The sequence below is a fragment of the Lissotriton vulgaris genome, chromosome 5, assembly GCF_964263255.1.
Source record: "Lissotriton vulgaris chromosome 5, aLisVul1.2, whole genome shotgun sequence".
Taxonomy (NCBI): Eukaryota; Metazoa; Chordata; class Amphibia; order Caudata; family Salamandridae; genus Lissotriton; species Lissotriton vulgaris.
Window position 1 is genome coordinate 113,948,380 of NC_141693.1, and position 15,169 is coordinate 113,963,548.

The following is a 15,169-nucleotide window of genomic DNA, read 5'->3' on the forward strand; positions in this document are numbered from 1 at the left end:
GGAGGCAGCGCAGAGGAAAGCTCAAAGGAGAAATAATGGGGTGGGGGCCCCAGAGACAGCGCAGGAGGCAGCGCAGAGGAGAGCTGATAGGTGAAAGGATGGGGTGGGGGCCCCAGAGACAGCGCAGGAGGCAGCACAGAGGAGAGCTGACAGGAGAAAGGATGGGGGTGGGGGCCCCAGAGACAGCGCAGGAGGCAGCGCAGAGGAAAGCTCAAAGGAGAAATAATGGGGTGGGGGCCCCAGAGACAGCGCAGGAGGCAGCGCAGAGGAGAGCTGATAGGTGAAAGGACGGGGTGGGGGCCCCAGAGACAGCGCAGGTGGCAGCGCAGAGGAGAGCTGACAGGAGAAAGAATGGGGTGGGGGCCCCAGAGACAGCGCAGGAGGCAGCGCAGAGGAGACAGGAGACAGGATGGGGTTGGGGGCCTCAGAGACAGCATTCTCCACAGGGCTCTGCTCCTCTGAGACAGCACAGAGCTGACTTTAGCCAGAACGTTTTCAGCTCCAGAAACAGGATCTGCTGGGACACATTTGAAGGTGAGAGTTAGAGCTATTAATGTTGTAAGGGACAATGCATTTTACCTATGCATTTTACCTATGCGTTTTCTGGTTAGAGTAAAGGGAATGTGTGTAGTGTCAAGTGGACATATATGGTTTGGATTGAAATTGTTAGCTGTGGAATTGTGATGCGTTGATTGGATCTGTGTAGTGAAATAATGTGGCATGGTGTGCAGTGTAATTATGTGGTATTGAGTGGAGTGGGATTGTGTGTCTTGGAGTGGTATTATCTGGTATGGTATTTTGTGTTGTGGAGTGGTATGTAGTAGAGTTTACTTATGTGGTGTGCTGTTAAATATTGTAGAATGATGTGGAATTTTGTGGTGTATGTGTTGTGTTGTGCATTTGTGGTGTTAGTCTGAATTATGTAGTTTGTTGTGAATTATGTGGTGTGGAATGGAAATGTGTAGAGTTGAATATGTGACGTGGAAGTTGCGGTGTTGAGTGAAATTATGTTGAGTGGTATTATGAGGCATGGTGGGAAGTGTAGCTATGTGGAGTGTTGCTACGTGGCATAGACTGGATTCATGTGGAGTGTATGTATGCAGCATGGAGTAGAGCATAATTATGTGGAGGTTAATTTTGTGGAACTGAGTGGTAAATATGGAGTGTTATTATGCTTTCTGATAAATGGTATGTGGATGAATTGTGGAATTGTGTGACGTGTGGAATTATGTGGCGTGGTGTATAATTATGCGGAGTGGAATTATGCAACATGTTGCAGAGTTGTATTTTGTGGAGGGTAATTATGTGTTTTAGAGTGGAGTGTAAATATTTTGTGTGAAGTGGAATTATATAGATTGAAGTTGAATTATGTGTAGTTGAGTTGTGTGGAGTGTAATTATGTGGTTGGGAGTGGTATTAAGTTGTGTGGAAGGTTATTCTGTGATGTGGGATTATGTGGTATGGAGTGAAGTGGTAATATGTGTCTTTTTAGGATTATAGTTATGTGGTATGGAATGTTGTAGGGTTAAATTATTCATAGTTGAATTGTGTGGCGTGGAATTATAAGCAGGGGCGTAACACAGGCCCCCACAGCCCCCGTGTTGCGGGGGACCCCTGTGCTCCAGGGGCCCCCTCAGCGGTGCCAGCAAGCACTACACATCAGTGACCGTCTGGGATAGGTAATTAATTAATATAGGTAGGTTATGTCTTCACCTTTCTTCACAAATTAAATGGTAAAATGTAGCAAAATGGTAATGGTGCACACTGCGCATATGTCTCCACCGCCCGTCTGCGCGTTCTTACTCTTCACCCTTATGGTGGGGCTGGTGACCAATTGTCATGTGCATTGCTGACTGGTGAAGCGAGGAGGCATCCCAGAAGCCAGAGTGGAGACAAGTGAGAGGTAACATGCAACGGCGACCACCGGTCATAATTTAATTATTTCTCTAGCTAGCCTAGTTTGCCCTGTCTTCTGCTGCCCACGCAGGTGAGTCTGTCTGTTCCCCCAGTCTATGCCACCTCCCGCAGACAAATGCTCCCCACCAAAAATTTATTGCGACACCACTTGTGTGCGTAAGGTCTCCAGTTTAGAGTAAAGTCATTTAGTAAAAGAAAGGCGCCTTTGATACATGAAGGTTGTTTGGAAAAGAGGGGGGTTTATGTTACACATTAAAGATTAAAAGTGCGTGTCATCAGTTTCACCTGCGATTTATGTTGATTTGCGGATTTTACAGAAAACTCAAAAATTGTTATTGAAGTTTGTGGGTGCAAGAAAATTTACCCTTCACCTATGAATTTACACCTTCGTCTATGACTTTGGGAGACGGTTTCTGGTTTCGCCAGACTCTATCAAGGCAAAGTGGTACCCACTTCCCCCCATAACTGACCCGATTTCTTTTGTCGACGATTTCTAGTTGCCGGGTGATGTCAGTTCTGAAGGGGCGGGTCCAGCAGAACTGGACATCAGGGTGTGACTGAGTGGAGTGGGGGGAGAGTTGGGGCAGAGAGGGTGAGGATTGGGGCTGTGGTGGCAGTGGTGCTACATAAATTGCAGCTTGCAGAAAAAAATGGTTTCTAGCTGAGACAGGTAAAAGTTACTAAAATACAGCAACATGCATTGCTGCACAGTTGAATGCCCTTCGCTAAAATTGACAGGCCACCTTTGAGTTACTCTTTGCTGTTTGGCTGTTAAACTGAGACTGAGGTGAAACGTTTGCCAGAACAGTCTTAACACTTTCCGTGCTCATGACGAGCTCAGCTCGTCATGAGGCACGGTGGCGCTGTACTCATGACAAGCTCAGCTCGTCGTGACCCACGCGGCGCTCACACGTGGGGATAATTCCCCTGCTGTGCTGAACGTTCCACGGAAACGTGCGTGGTCATGTCGAGCTCAGCTCGTCATGAGCACATCGCCACCATGCAGTGTGACGAGCTGAGCTCGTCACAAGCACCGTGGCGCTGCGCGCGCCCCCCTCCCACCCAGCGCCGAGGGGGAATTAGCACCGCGGCGAAGGGGTTAAAAGGTGTAAAAATTACAAACAATTAAGTATAAGTATCACAAAACGTGCGGCATTAGACCGCATAATTTGCCTTGCAAGATAATTCTCATGGCACTGCATACCATGTACTTCCCCTCTGTGTACTGCTGTCGCTAAGAGCCACCAATCCTACCCCATTGATATGAAAGGAAAGAAATAACATTTACACCCTTTCTACATTACGAAGCATGTTCTACCAGAGGTTGCACATGACTTCCGTGGAGACAGGCACCAGCGCGTGTAACTCCCTTCTCTTTCTGGACTTTTTTTTTTTAACACCAGTACAATCTACCTCACTTGCGACCTTTGAACTATGGGGTGCTCCATGCACTGTTCTGCCCTGAAGCCGTTGTACTGCACTCAGTAGCAGTAAAAGGATCAATGTTTCTGGTCCATAAATGGCTCCAAATCCCTGACTCTGTGGGTGTGACAAGATCACCCAGCATCCAGCCCCAGAAACCAGCCAGCCCCACAAACCTCTCCAGGCAGAGAAACCTGCCAGTCCTACAGACCTCTCCAGACAGAGAAATCTGCCAGTCCCACAAACCTCTCAGGGCACAGATACCTGCCAGCCTCACAGACCTCCCCAGGCAGAGAATCCAGCCAGCCCCACAGACCTCCCCAGGCACAGAAACCTGCCAGCCCCACAGACCTCTCCGAAAGAGAAACCTGCCAACGCCACAGACCTCCCCAAGCATAGAATCCTACCAGCCACACAGACCTCCCCAGGCAGAGAAACCTGCCAGTCCCACAGACCTCTCCGGGCACAGAAACCTGCCAGTTCCACAGACCTCCCCAAGCACAGAAATCTGCCAGTCCCACAGACCTCACCGCCGGGGCACATGAGAACGTTTTTCTATTTTTGTGCTGTGGCCAAAATAGAATAAGCTTACTATGGGCTAATTATTGTTGCTATGTCAGTGCAAAATGAATTTGTTCTCTTTTTTACCTGGTGTTAAAAGTGGACTTATGGCCCAAAGTGGTAGGTCTGTTGTTTTTCTCATGAGATAGCTCCTTAACTGAAATAAGAGGCATTTCTGGCATCTTCACAGTGTTGTAAAATAAGCCCCTGCAGCCCCCTCGGTGCAGGGTGGGCCCTCAAGCTCCAGGGGGCCTCCTCTGCAAAAGTGGTAGGTGGTGGCCCGGGGAGGGGGCCCCCTCCATGTACTTTGCGGGGGGCCCCCTCAATTTTCGTTACGCCACTGGCGCCAATAAGGACTCTGTTTTGTTGATGTGGTTCTGAAGTATCCTCCGTGGGCAAGTCTTATGGTGAATAACATTCTATATCAGCTGGTGATATAAGACTTACAAAGATGTATACATGTTTGTTGCAAAATGTCAATAAAATGATATATTTTTTTAAATGATAGGAAGTGAGCACTATCCCAAATATGTAATATGTAAATGTGAGACAAGTGAATCAGCGAAGAGACATGTGCAACGGGTTCGATGCGGAATTAAAATTAAACGCACAAGGATGAGAAGAGCTGCGCGACACAAAACTGCACATCGAACAAAACATTCCAACAGAAAAGTTTGTCCTGTACCTTTAAGATTATGGTTAAAGCAGTTAGCATCACCACAACAGACACCCTATACATCTACCTGAAGTTCTTTTACATTTAAAACATACTTGATTGATATTATACTTATTCTGATGGCTGCTTGATATTTATAATTATTTCCTTGCATTGATTCGCTGTTATCAATCTGAAATGACCGTCTGCAGTTCATCCTTGGTTGTGACGTGTGACGTTCTTTGGGGGGCTCCAGTTGTGTGGGAGCAGACTTGTGCTTAAGCATGAAGCAACGAATAAATGTCTAATACTGATAGAGTTGTGCTTGTACAACCCCCTTTCTTATATGTGACCGGAGTCTGAGTGGGTCATGGGCTTGGGAAGGGTCAGGTCTTTACAGCTCCTTGGAATCCATGGTGGTTGAGGTTTATCTGCATTCCTGATTGGATCATATTCAGTGGCCTAGCTTCCTGTTCAGCCAATCTGAGACTTTGTGAAAGAAGGGATGATCATGAGCTGAGCGAGGCTGGATCACTGCACTCTTTTGCAATATGGACTAAGTTTACAAGAGAGGAAAGATCTGTCCAAAGTTATTGACGGGCCAATGAGTGATACAGAGAGAAGTCTGAGCAGCTTCTAGTCCAGTTTAAGGACCAGGGTGGTGGTGCAGTCCTCTATAACTAGAGGTTTTGCTAGTGCCAATGTTTCTGATTGGGTTGAGTTTATGAAGCAAGCAGACACAGGTCACAAACTACACTCCTTATTTCACACGCATGTGGCATGACATTAGAAACACATGATATGTGGGAAAGAGGGAGAGATCATAGCATGATATGCTGACAGGTGAGAAATACAGACCCGGTTGTATGGCTGAAGCTATGTAGAAAGAAGACAATGGAACAGCCTAAACATTTTTATTTGCAACATGGATATGATGTGCGACCCTTAGTTATTCTATCTCTAAACTACTGAGACAGTCTCTTGGAATACTTTGGATTTAAAATGCTTTTGTTGAATGGTTAAACTTTTAAGCCTTTTTTGGTCCATCTCCTGTTTTAGTTCTTGATGCCATGTTATCCCACTGGCTCACATTGGATTTTCTGGCTTTCCACATCTTGTGACCAACAAATAACCACCAGTCTGCGCATAACACCTCAGACAGTAATTAAAATACTTAATAAAAAAAACTATTCTTACCGGTCCCTGCACTGGGAATCACTCCGGCCCGGTACCTCCTCCCTGATTTTATACCAGTAACGCTCCCCGTGTATTGAAACAGCTTGTAACAATTTCTAAAATAAACAGAATAGAAAACAAATATTTTTTTAAAGTGCAGTTCTCATCCAATCAATCAATATGCTTGCACAGAGCACAATATATTACATTTGACTGACACAAATCCTTGCAATGTTAGTTTCTCTCCAATGAGCTGCCTCACCCTCTCATATACTAATGACGTACGTGAACCATTACTGTAGTTTATATTTAATTGCATCCTTTACTTAGCTGTCCCTATGACACAACCCCTAAAGAGCCTTTATGAGCGCTGCATGATACGCTTCGCACACATGTCTCCTGCAATATACAACACCCAAAGCGGCATAGCGTGGGCTGCCAGCGAACGGGCAAGGTAAGCATCCTTCCACTTTTCATTTTAAATTTTGCACCCCAAAGAATGCCCCTAAGAATTTTGCACCCGGGACAACTGTCCCTGTAGCCCCCCTCATGCTACACCACTGCCCAATTATATCTTCTACTTTGTGTAAACCTGTTAGGTTCCCCAAGCCCTGTGAACTCTATCATAGTATGTTCCTCCGTATAGATCTCCCGCCAATCAAGGCTCCCGTCATCATATTCTACTCTGCCAATCAACGAGTGAAGTATACACTCAATAATTCTTTTTCTACGTCCTGGTACTGAAATCCTTTACTTTTACTGTAAATTTTAAACTCATTCCCTGCCTTTCTCCGCCTCATCCTGCTCTCTGCAGATCTCGGTGAGTTCTTTATGAGATGTCCGTATCTCCCCCTTCCATCTCTACCTCTTCTTATTGGAATCCTCCCTTAAAGAGAGATAAATGCTAACTCTATCAGATTCCTTCCTCTCGTTAATGAAATGCTTCCTTCTTCGACTGCCATGAAAAGTGTCCACTAAATCCCTTCCATCTCCACTGGTTGTTATCAAACTCCCATTCTTTACTGTTTCTGAGACATAGTCTACTTAATCGTGCCTTTAGGTCTATCGTTCAGATACATCATCCCGCTCCAATCCTCAGATCTCATGGAAACTCCCTTGGTTTGCTGTTAGTCTCTGCTATCCTTCATGGGCATGCCCCGCTCTACAGTGTCCCATCACGCCTACCCCATGATGTTTGACTCTACAGATGCTGGTATTGAAATCATCCAATCTACCTATTTGAATATGTAGTGTCCGCTCTCTATCATCATAGACTCCTGTTACTGAAGTGCTAAGTTCTACAAATCTCCATGAACAGTGTTCATTACCTCCCTCCCACTCTGTTTGTCATGAATCTGGCTGTACCAACGATCAACAGTCTTTACTCACAAAGAACTTTAATGAGACAAGGCAAGGGTAAATGGGACAAGACAAATGGCGAACAGTCACTCGACTGCTGCTCATTCCAACACCTTCTATTTTGAAAGGACTGGTGCTGTACAACTGGTTGAAGCGTCACAAATCTCTAACAGTCCAACATAAAAAAATATATATTTAGGCTGCTCAAACTGTACTAAGCAAGGATCTTTTCTGATTTCAACTACCTTTTTGATACAGTTTGTTGCACATTGCATAGCCAATGATGGAGTCAAGCTAATAATACACAACAATCTCATTGTATTCCTTAACTCGGGTTAGTGAAACCTGAGCGCCATACTCCCACATCTTCACATGAATACTGTATGCTTTATTAATGTCGTTTTTAGTTCTTCATAATCAACAAGTGATTACTATGCTTCAAATAACTGTGCTCCATTCTCCTAGGTTCTCCACATTTACTTTGGATCCCTCCACCTCCTTTTTCCTCCAACTCATACGTTTAGGTCATATTTTTACTTGGACGTTTTCCCATTTCACTCGAGGAACTCCAAGCGCCCTTTTCCCCTCTCCCATACCATGAGCTTTTCCCTACCTCATTTTGTATGCTTATCCATATTGCTTTCTACCTCATGTTGCCCATGTATAATTGTTTATATAACACGTTAATAGCAGCCAATTGAATGGTGATCAATTGCCCAACCACAGAAGTATGTTAGGTTGAGATTCAAACTATTCATATCAGGATCATGGTAGATGCGAGAGGCTACTGTTTACTGTACCTCACTTCTCTGCTTATCACTTTAACTTTTTTGTCTCTTCTATTTCTTGTTTACCTATCTCTCCTGGGCCTCAAAACACTTGGAAAAGACAGATAGGCAAAATATGAAACACTAACAAGTGAAAGAAAGGCTGTTGATTCTTTGGGTTTCTAGTTATGAATGAGAAGTGCAAGCAGGTGAGTGTTTCTTTGTTAGTTCTCAAGAAGATTAAGGGAACCTCTTTCCTATTTACATCTTCCAGCAGTTATCACCTTAGTCATTGTCAATCGTTGCTGACTCAGTTAGTGAGTTTGTTGGATAATTGTTAGTAGATTAGCTTTGAAGATCAATATTTCTAGAAATGTCCCCACCCCCATCTCATGTGTAGTGTTCCTGGCCTCTTAGTCAACCTCACTGTGCATTGTGAGATTCTCAGATTCCATATTACAGCTCTTGGTCTATCAGCTCTAGCATGCAACGTGATGTTGGCTGAGAAGCCGGGACTGGTTTAGGGTGTCACACATGACATGGGTTATTTACATCTTCTACAACACTGACTTGAATATTTTTAGGAGTTCCCCAAAACACTAGTTCAAATTGTGTCCAGTGTCCAGAAAACCATGTGTACAACCTTCCTGAAAAGAATACTTTTAGATGTAGTCCTCTGGGCTGTTTAAAAAGAAAGTTTCTTTCCCTTCTACAAGGATGTTGCAGCTTTCTTTCCCCTCTTCCATACCTTCCTTCTTCTCTCACAGGAGGAACTATTTTTTTGGTTATTTAGTGTCCTCAGTGCTCCTGCATTTTCGCATTATCTCACTTTATTTTTCAAACGTGGCCGGGACTCAGTGGCCTACTCACACTCCGCATTTTATAGTAGTTTAGTAGTACTACAATAGTACTACCCACGTACTACAAAATAGTATTTAAAATGTATGCATGGGAGACCTTCACCCCCACCTATTTTTCTGTCCTGAGATCTCCACCCCTACTCTGGACACAAATATGAGTCTGGAGTGTTTGGAGCATGGGGAATCTTACCACTAAATGGGAGCGATTTAGGGAGGATTAAAGAGGGGTTAAGGGAACGCTACAAAGGTATTTAGAACGGGATATGCACCCACCCATAAAAAAGTAACCCCATTACTATTCACAAATGCACTTCTACAGTAAGTACAGACAAAAAGGATCCAAAACAGTCACAAATGTACTCCAGCTCAGACCTGGAGTGAGTCCAGCAACAAAACGGCCAACCACTGGTGCTGGAACACCCTCCAATACAAAATATTAGAGGCAAGGACTTAAAATAGCATCCCATAGAAAATATAGGTAAAATAAAATAATTTCTACCTTTTAAATATATTAACACATTTAATTTAAGAAAAATATTTTTATAACTTGTTTAATTTAAAATAAATGTAACTTATTTATCAAATAAATTAACATAAATTAATTCTAAACATAAATTTTAGTCATTGTTAAAGCATAATAGAGAAATATAAACATTTAGCTTTAAATGGAATTATTAAATACAACTTTAAAATACGAATTTTAATTTAATATATTTATATTAACCTGTTGCATGCTGCAGTCGGCCGTTGGCCGTCGCGAGCACTACCTTCGTAGTGCTGCGCACGTCCAACGGCCGACGCGGCCTCACCCACGCATGGAAACGCCCACATCTTTCCGCCGGGGTTAACGGGTTAATTAAATATTTTTTTAAAAATAAGATGGAAATGCTATTTTGCTCTATATTTAAAAAAATGTATACATGAATTTCAATTATTATTGACTATAAAATGATTTTTTGCTATTTCTTTAAAAGTTTACTAAACATTTTTACTTCCGAAATGAAGATCTCTGGCCCGACCTACCTGTGAAAATTGCTACTAGTAACTTAAAACTCATAAATTCAAGGGGTGAAGATATGTAAGTCTACGCTTTGTAGTATATTTACTCTCGTAAATAGTGACTAATGAAAAGTAGTAAATGTACTACAAAGTGTGAAGGTGAAGGTACAAGTGAGTAAACCTACACGTGTAAATATACTCTTACAAATAGTCCCTTAAGGCTGGAGCGGTTGGACTAAACCACGAATGTCTTAAACATGTGCTCCTGGGAAGCTCGTACATGCTTTCCAATCACACAGTGGGGGAGATCTATTGTGATCATGCTTAGACAGAGGTGGCCATTCCCTTACAAACAAGGACGTAGCTTCAGGAAGGCGTATTCGAGGTGTTACCCCAACCTCCCAATAAATGTATTTTCTGCTAAATAGCTGGGTACGTCGGGTATGGTGGGGTGTCTAATGGATTTCAACAGGACTTTTTACCTGCACACAGACAAAAATGCACCCACACTTTTACCTCTCTGTAATGAAAGTCTTCAACAATGTTGATTATTTTACAAAATAATGTTTTTCTCTCACTTACTGCCCCTACCAATCGGCATTCATCTCCCTTTCCATTGCCGCTTAAGCCCCTCTCATGCATCTCTTGCTTGTCGTATAATGTTTTTTAACATTATATGCCAGCGCCATTGTAGGAAAATCTGAAGCTCAAACACCCCCCACCCACAATCTTACTGGCCAAGCTACGCCCCTGTATACAAAGTTCACATAGACAGGTCTTCCTTATTGTGGAAGAGGTTTGGTGCAACGGCCAGGGGACCGGACTTCGGACCATGGGGGCTCATGGTTCGATCTCTGGCGCCGGCAGCAGATTAGCCCAGCACCTTGTGACTCTGGGCAATAGCTCGCTTAATCTTCCCGACGGCCCCCTAGCGCCATCTTGTCTGAGGTAGCTGCATGCTTTACAAATGCTGGTATTATTATTATATTAAAAAAAGGAAGTTTAGAAAAGTAACTTACAGCATCTTCTTCTGGTGTCCAAGGACCTTTTTTCAATCTAGGATCCACAGATTTGGTCCAGCGGTAAATCAACTGGAAAGTATCTCTGCCCTCCATGTAGTATGCAACTAAAAGATTAACCACACATATTTTGGAAAAATCAGTGGGTGCATTATAAAAACAAGGACATCTACAAAACCCCTTTTCAGCAGGTTGATCAAAAATCTGATGACCTGAATAACAATTATGGGTGACCTTTTACATGTACAGTACAAAGTTATGAATCATACACAAGTAGTTAGCTAAACTGGTGTAATGACGAACATCTGAGTCTTGGACACCCTTTTAACCTCATCGCTGCGGCGGCAATTTTTACGCTACGCAGCTTTTTTCAAAAAGCCGCGTTAGATGACGAGCTCAGCTCGTCATCCGCACACGCCCCCCGTGGCTGATGACGAGCTGAGCTCGTCATCAGCATCGAAGGGGTTAAACAAATTAAAATGACCAAATATAAATCTAACTCGCCTCGCAGAACACATGGAATGTGTAAAGATTTGACACCTTACATTGTAGTCCAAGGGCTTTTGCCCACTTATCCCACACAGATTAGATCATTTACATTTTAATGTCTTCTAGGCAGTTGCTTCCTCTGCAAAAAGACAACCCCTTCGATGAAGAAATGGAGATGTCTCAGACTCTTTTTAAAAAGTTTGTATCAGTATAGAAACATATTAAAATAAGATGAAAGACGACAAACCTCACTCTGCTCTCAGACGGTATCACAGAAATATCCCTTACAATGGAAGATAACTCTGACACATTCAACGCATACGTTTGCCCTGCATTGCCGCATTCCTTACAGGCAAGTGGTGTAGCATACTACTTTACACAGAGTGCAAGTAAGTTCTCACATGCTTGCCAGGATAGTGGCATACGTAATTCAACTGATACAGCCGCATTCAAAAAATGTGCTTCAGAAATATTTCTGGCATTTTCCATGAAACATTAAATACAGACATAACCAAACTCAATTTTCTTCCTTGCTAGAGATAAAATGTATGTTGTATACAGAATCCACAGACCTTATATACTTGAGCATCAAGGACACTGGTCCAGGTTGAGTACACATTGTTACTCGTGTCATGCAAGGAGTTGACCAGGCCCACAAGGATGCTGGTGGATCATTGCTTGTAAATACTTACTTTTCTGGTATGGAATGTGGATTCCAACTCTCATTTGTTCAACCAAATGAGTGAGCATCTGGTCCTCCGCTTTGGTCCACTCTCTCTTCTTAAAAGTCTTGTTATACTTCTGATACTTCTGCAGACACTGGAAGGCTGTCCGGCTTGTCTTCAAGAAAGTAACAATGCAAAGTGAGCCTGTGGCATTGCTTTACCAAGTTTGTTTCTAGAGCATGTCAGTGCCAACCTTCATGCATTTTGGACATTATGGAAACATGACATACAGCGTGGGAAAGCTTACCTCGCCTCATGCTTTTGGCAGCTAAGTGCTAAGCGTTTACTATCTTTCACATGTTTTTAACCTCATATAAAGTGTACAGACCAAACTTACAAAGATAAAGAACTCATCCAGTCAGATCGTGAGATTTCAGGAGCATGTAACAGCCTACCGCGATACATCACCCAGTAGCCATTGCAATATCTGTTTTAGGTTTCCAATATTACCCACACAGCATTTTCAGACTACTCCACTGTCAACATTTGTATTTATTTTCTAAAATGCAATAATTAGATAGGTGCTTTTGATGGACTAAGTCAATGAAGCCTCACACAGTCACCTGCATCCCTCAATTTCATCACACACAAAAACTCAATGGAGATATTGAGACAGTCTGAGCTATAGTTATATTGGCCAACCTGTTCCGCTAGATATCTGATGTACAAATTGACAAGCAAGGTAAAATATTGATGCAAGGCTCACTATGGGCCCCAATTTGGAACAAATTAATGTTTTTTACCAATCTATTTAGAAGCATAACTGAATTTAGAGGGACTGGGATAGTAAAACTGAGGATTTATTTATTTTATTTTATTTTGAAAGTTTTATATAGCGCGAACAAGATCTTTGCAGATATCAGAGCGCTTTACAAGGACAAGGGGGTGATAGAATAATAGTATGTAATAGTTGGGGTAGTTAGGTACAAGGTGCATAGTTACATAGGTAGGTCAAAATACAAGAGGTAGGTCAAAGTTGAGGTAGTGTAGGTACAAGGTGCATAGTCAAACAGGTGCGCCAATAATATAAAAGTACAAAAAGAAGGAGCATATACTTGTTTAAGCATGCTTAAAATGCTTTTGGAGATAGCATAAAGGTAGGCATAGTTGAGGTAGGTGAGTACAGGGTGCATAGTCACACAGGTGCATCAGTAGTACAAGAGTAGGAATAGTTGAGGTGGTGTAGGTACAGTATGCAAAGTCAGACAGGTGCGTCAACAATATAAAAATATACAAAGAGGGAACGTATACAATCAAATAAGTCGATAATACAAGTAATACAAATAGTCCAAGGGGTCAGGCAGGTAGTACAGTGCGGATTCTTGAGAAATACAGAATAATAGATCATGTGTATTTAGCCATGAGGATCGCTTTTACTTCTTTCTTAAAAAGTTTGTTGGAGGAGATGAGCCTGGTTTCAGGAGGGAGTGAGTTCCAGATCCTGGGCGCCATTCCTGAGAAGGAGCGTTTATAGGTTTTTTCCTTCCGAAATCTTCGAGGCTTCAGCAGAAGATTGTTTGTGCTTCTAGTAGTTCTAGAGCCACCAGAAATTGTCAGCTTTTGAGTGAGGTAGGCGGGTGAGTTCATGTGTACAGCCTTGTGTGTCATGCAGGCGATTTTCAGATGTATTCTGGCTTCAAAAGGTAGCCAGTTCAGGGATTTAAAGTCAGGGGAAATATGCGAGTGCTTTTTTGAGCCAGTGATGAGCCTCGCTGCAGCGTTGAGGGACGCTCTTAGGGGTGCCGTTGTAGTTAGGGGGAGCCCGCAGAGGGCGGTGCTACCGTATTCTATGTGCGGGATGACTATAGATTGTACTGCAGTTTGGAAGTCTTTGGCTGGAAGGAAGGGTTTAAGTTTTCTCAAGGTATTGATTTGGAAGTTCACTCCTTTGGTTGCCTTGCTGATGTGCTGCTGCATGTTGAGATTGGCGTCAAGTGTTATGCCTAAAGATTTTGCTGAGTCTACGATGGTAGGTTGTACATTTAGAGCCGTTAGGTGCTTAAGCCATGTTTGAGCGGTAGAGATTTTTGCGGGAGGTGAGATCAGGAGGAACTCAGTCTTCAGCGCATTGAGTTTGAGGTGATTCTCGGCAAGCCAGGATTGGGTGTTTCTGATCGTGGTGTTCAGAAGCATGATGTCCTTGGGAGATTGTATTTTGAGATAAAGTTGGGTGTCGTCAGCATACATGTGAAAGTGAACATTGGATGCTTGTAGCAAAGTAGTGAGAGGTTCCATAACTACGTTGAACAGTGTTGGGGAGAGGGGGGATCCTTGAGGGACGCCTAGCGATACAGGTACCGGAGAGGACATCCGGTTGTTGCTTTTGAATCTCTGAGACCGGTTGTGTAGAAAGGAAGTGAACCACTTGAGAACAGTCCCAGATATGCCCATTCTTGTGTTTAATAGTTCGAGTAGGTTCTCATGTTTAACTGTGTCGAATGCTGAAGAGAGATCAAGAAGGATGAGGAGGCAGGTATCGTTTTGGTCTAGGATTTGGAGGGCGTCGTCAACTATGTGAGTCATAGCAGTTTCGGTACTGTGCTCTGCTCGGAAGCCTGATTGATGAGGGTTGAGGAGATCAAACTTATCTATGTGTTTAGTCAGTTGTAGATGTACGCATTTTTCCAACAGTTTAGCGAGAGTGGGAATATTTGTAATAGGACGGTAATTGTTTAGATCAGTGGGGTCTGCTGTTGTTTTTTTTAGTAGCGGTGTGACTTGTCCGACTTTGAGGGCGTTAGGGATGGATCCTTGTTGAAGAGAGCTATTGATAATCTTAGTCCAGAGTGGGAGGAGCAAAGGGGTAAAGTCTTTTACAGCGTTAGCAGGAAGGGGGTCAGTGAGGTGATTGGATGGTTTCAGGGTGCTGAGCAATCTGCCAATTTCTTCTTCGGAGTAGGTGCCAAAGGATGACCATGTAGCATTGTTCTTTGGTTCAGACGATGCTGTGTGTTGGGGGTTGGAGTAAAGGATTGCGTCATTGAGGAGATCGCTTCTTATGTTGTCGGTTTTTTGGTTAAAGAAAGCAGAGAAGTCTTCACAGGAAGGTGTAAGGCCCATGGTGCTGAGTGTCTGGGGTTGTTCTTTTGATTGTGTTCTGATTAGCTCAAACAGTTTTCTTGGGCGGTTTTTTGCTTGGGCGAGCTGGAGGCTGAAGAAATCTCTTTTTGAGCGTTTTATTTTCCTGAAGTAGGCGTTTCTCTGTTTCTTCAGGGTTTTT

General features: G+C 43.2%; 1 protein-coding gene across 1 annotated transcript in view; it reads right to left on the bottom strand.

Annotated features, from left to right (window-relative positions):
• The window catches only part of SNAPC4 (small nuclear RNA activating complex polypeptide 4), a 306,571-nt gene that overhangs the window by 166,318 nt on the left and 125,084 nt on the right, over nucleotides 1–15,169 (bottom strand). Inside the window, exons 11-13 of the mRNA XM_086921023.1 lie at nucleotides 11,917–12,064; nucleotides 10,736–10,842; nucleotides 5,753–5,847 (exon numbers count right to left, since the gene is read on the bottom strand). Of these exons, the coding sequence (XP_086777149.1) occupies nucleotides 5,753–5,847; nucleotides 10,736–10,842; nucleotides 11,917–12,064 (350 nt within the window). The remainder of the gene's footprint in view (nucleotides 1–5,752; nucleotides 5,848–10,735; nucleotides 10,843–11,916; nucleotides 12,065–15,169) is intronic.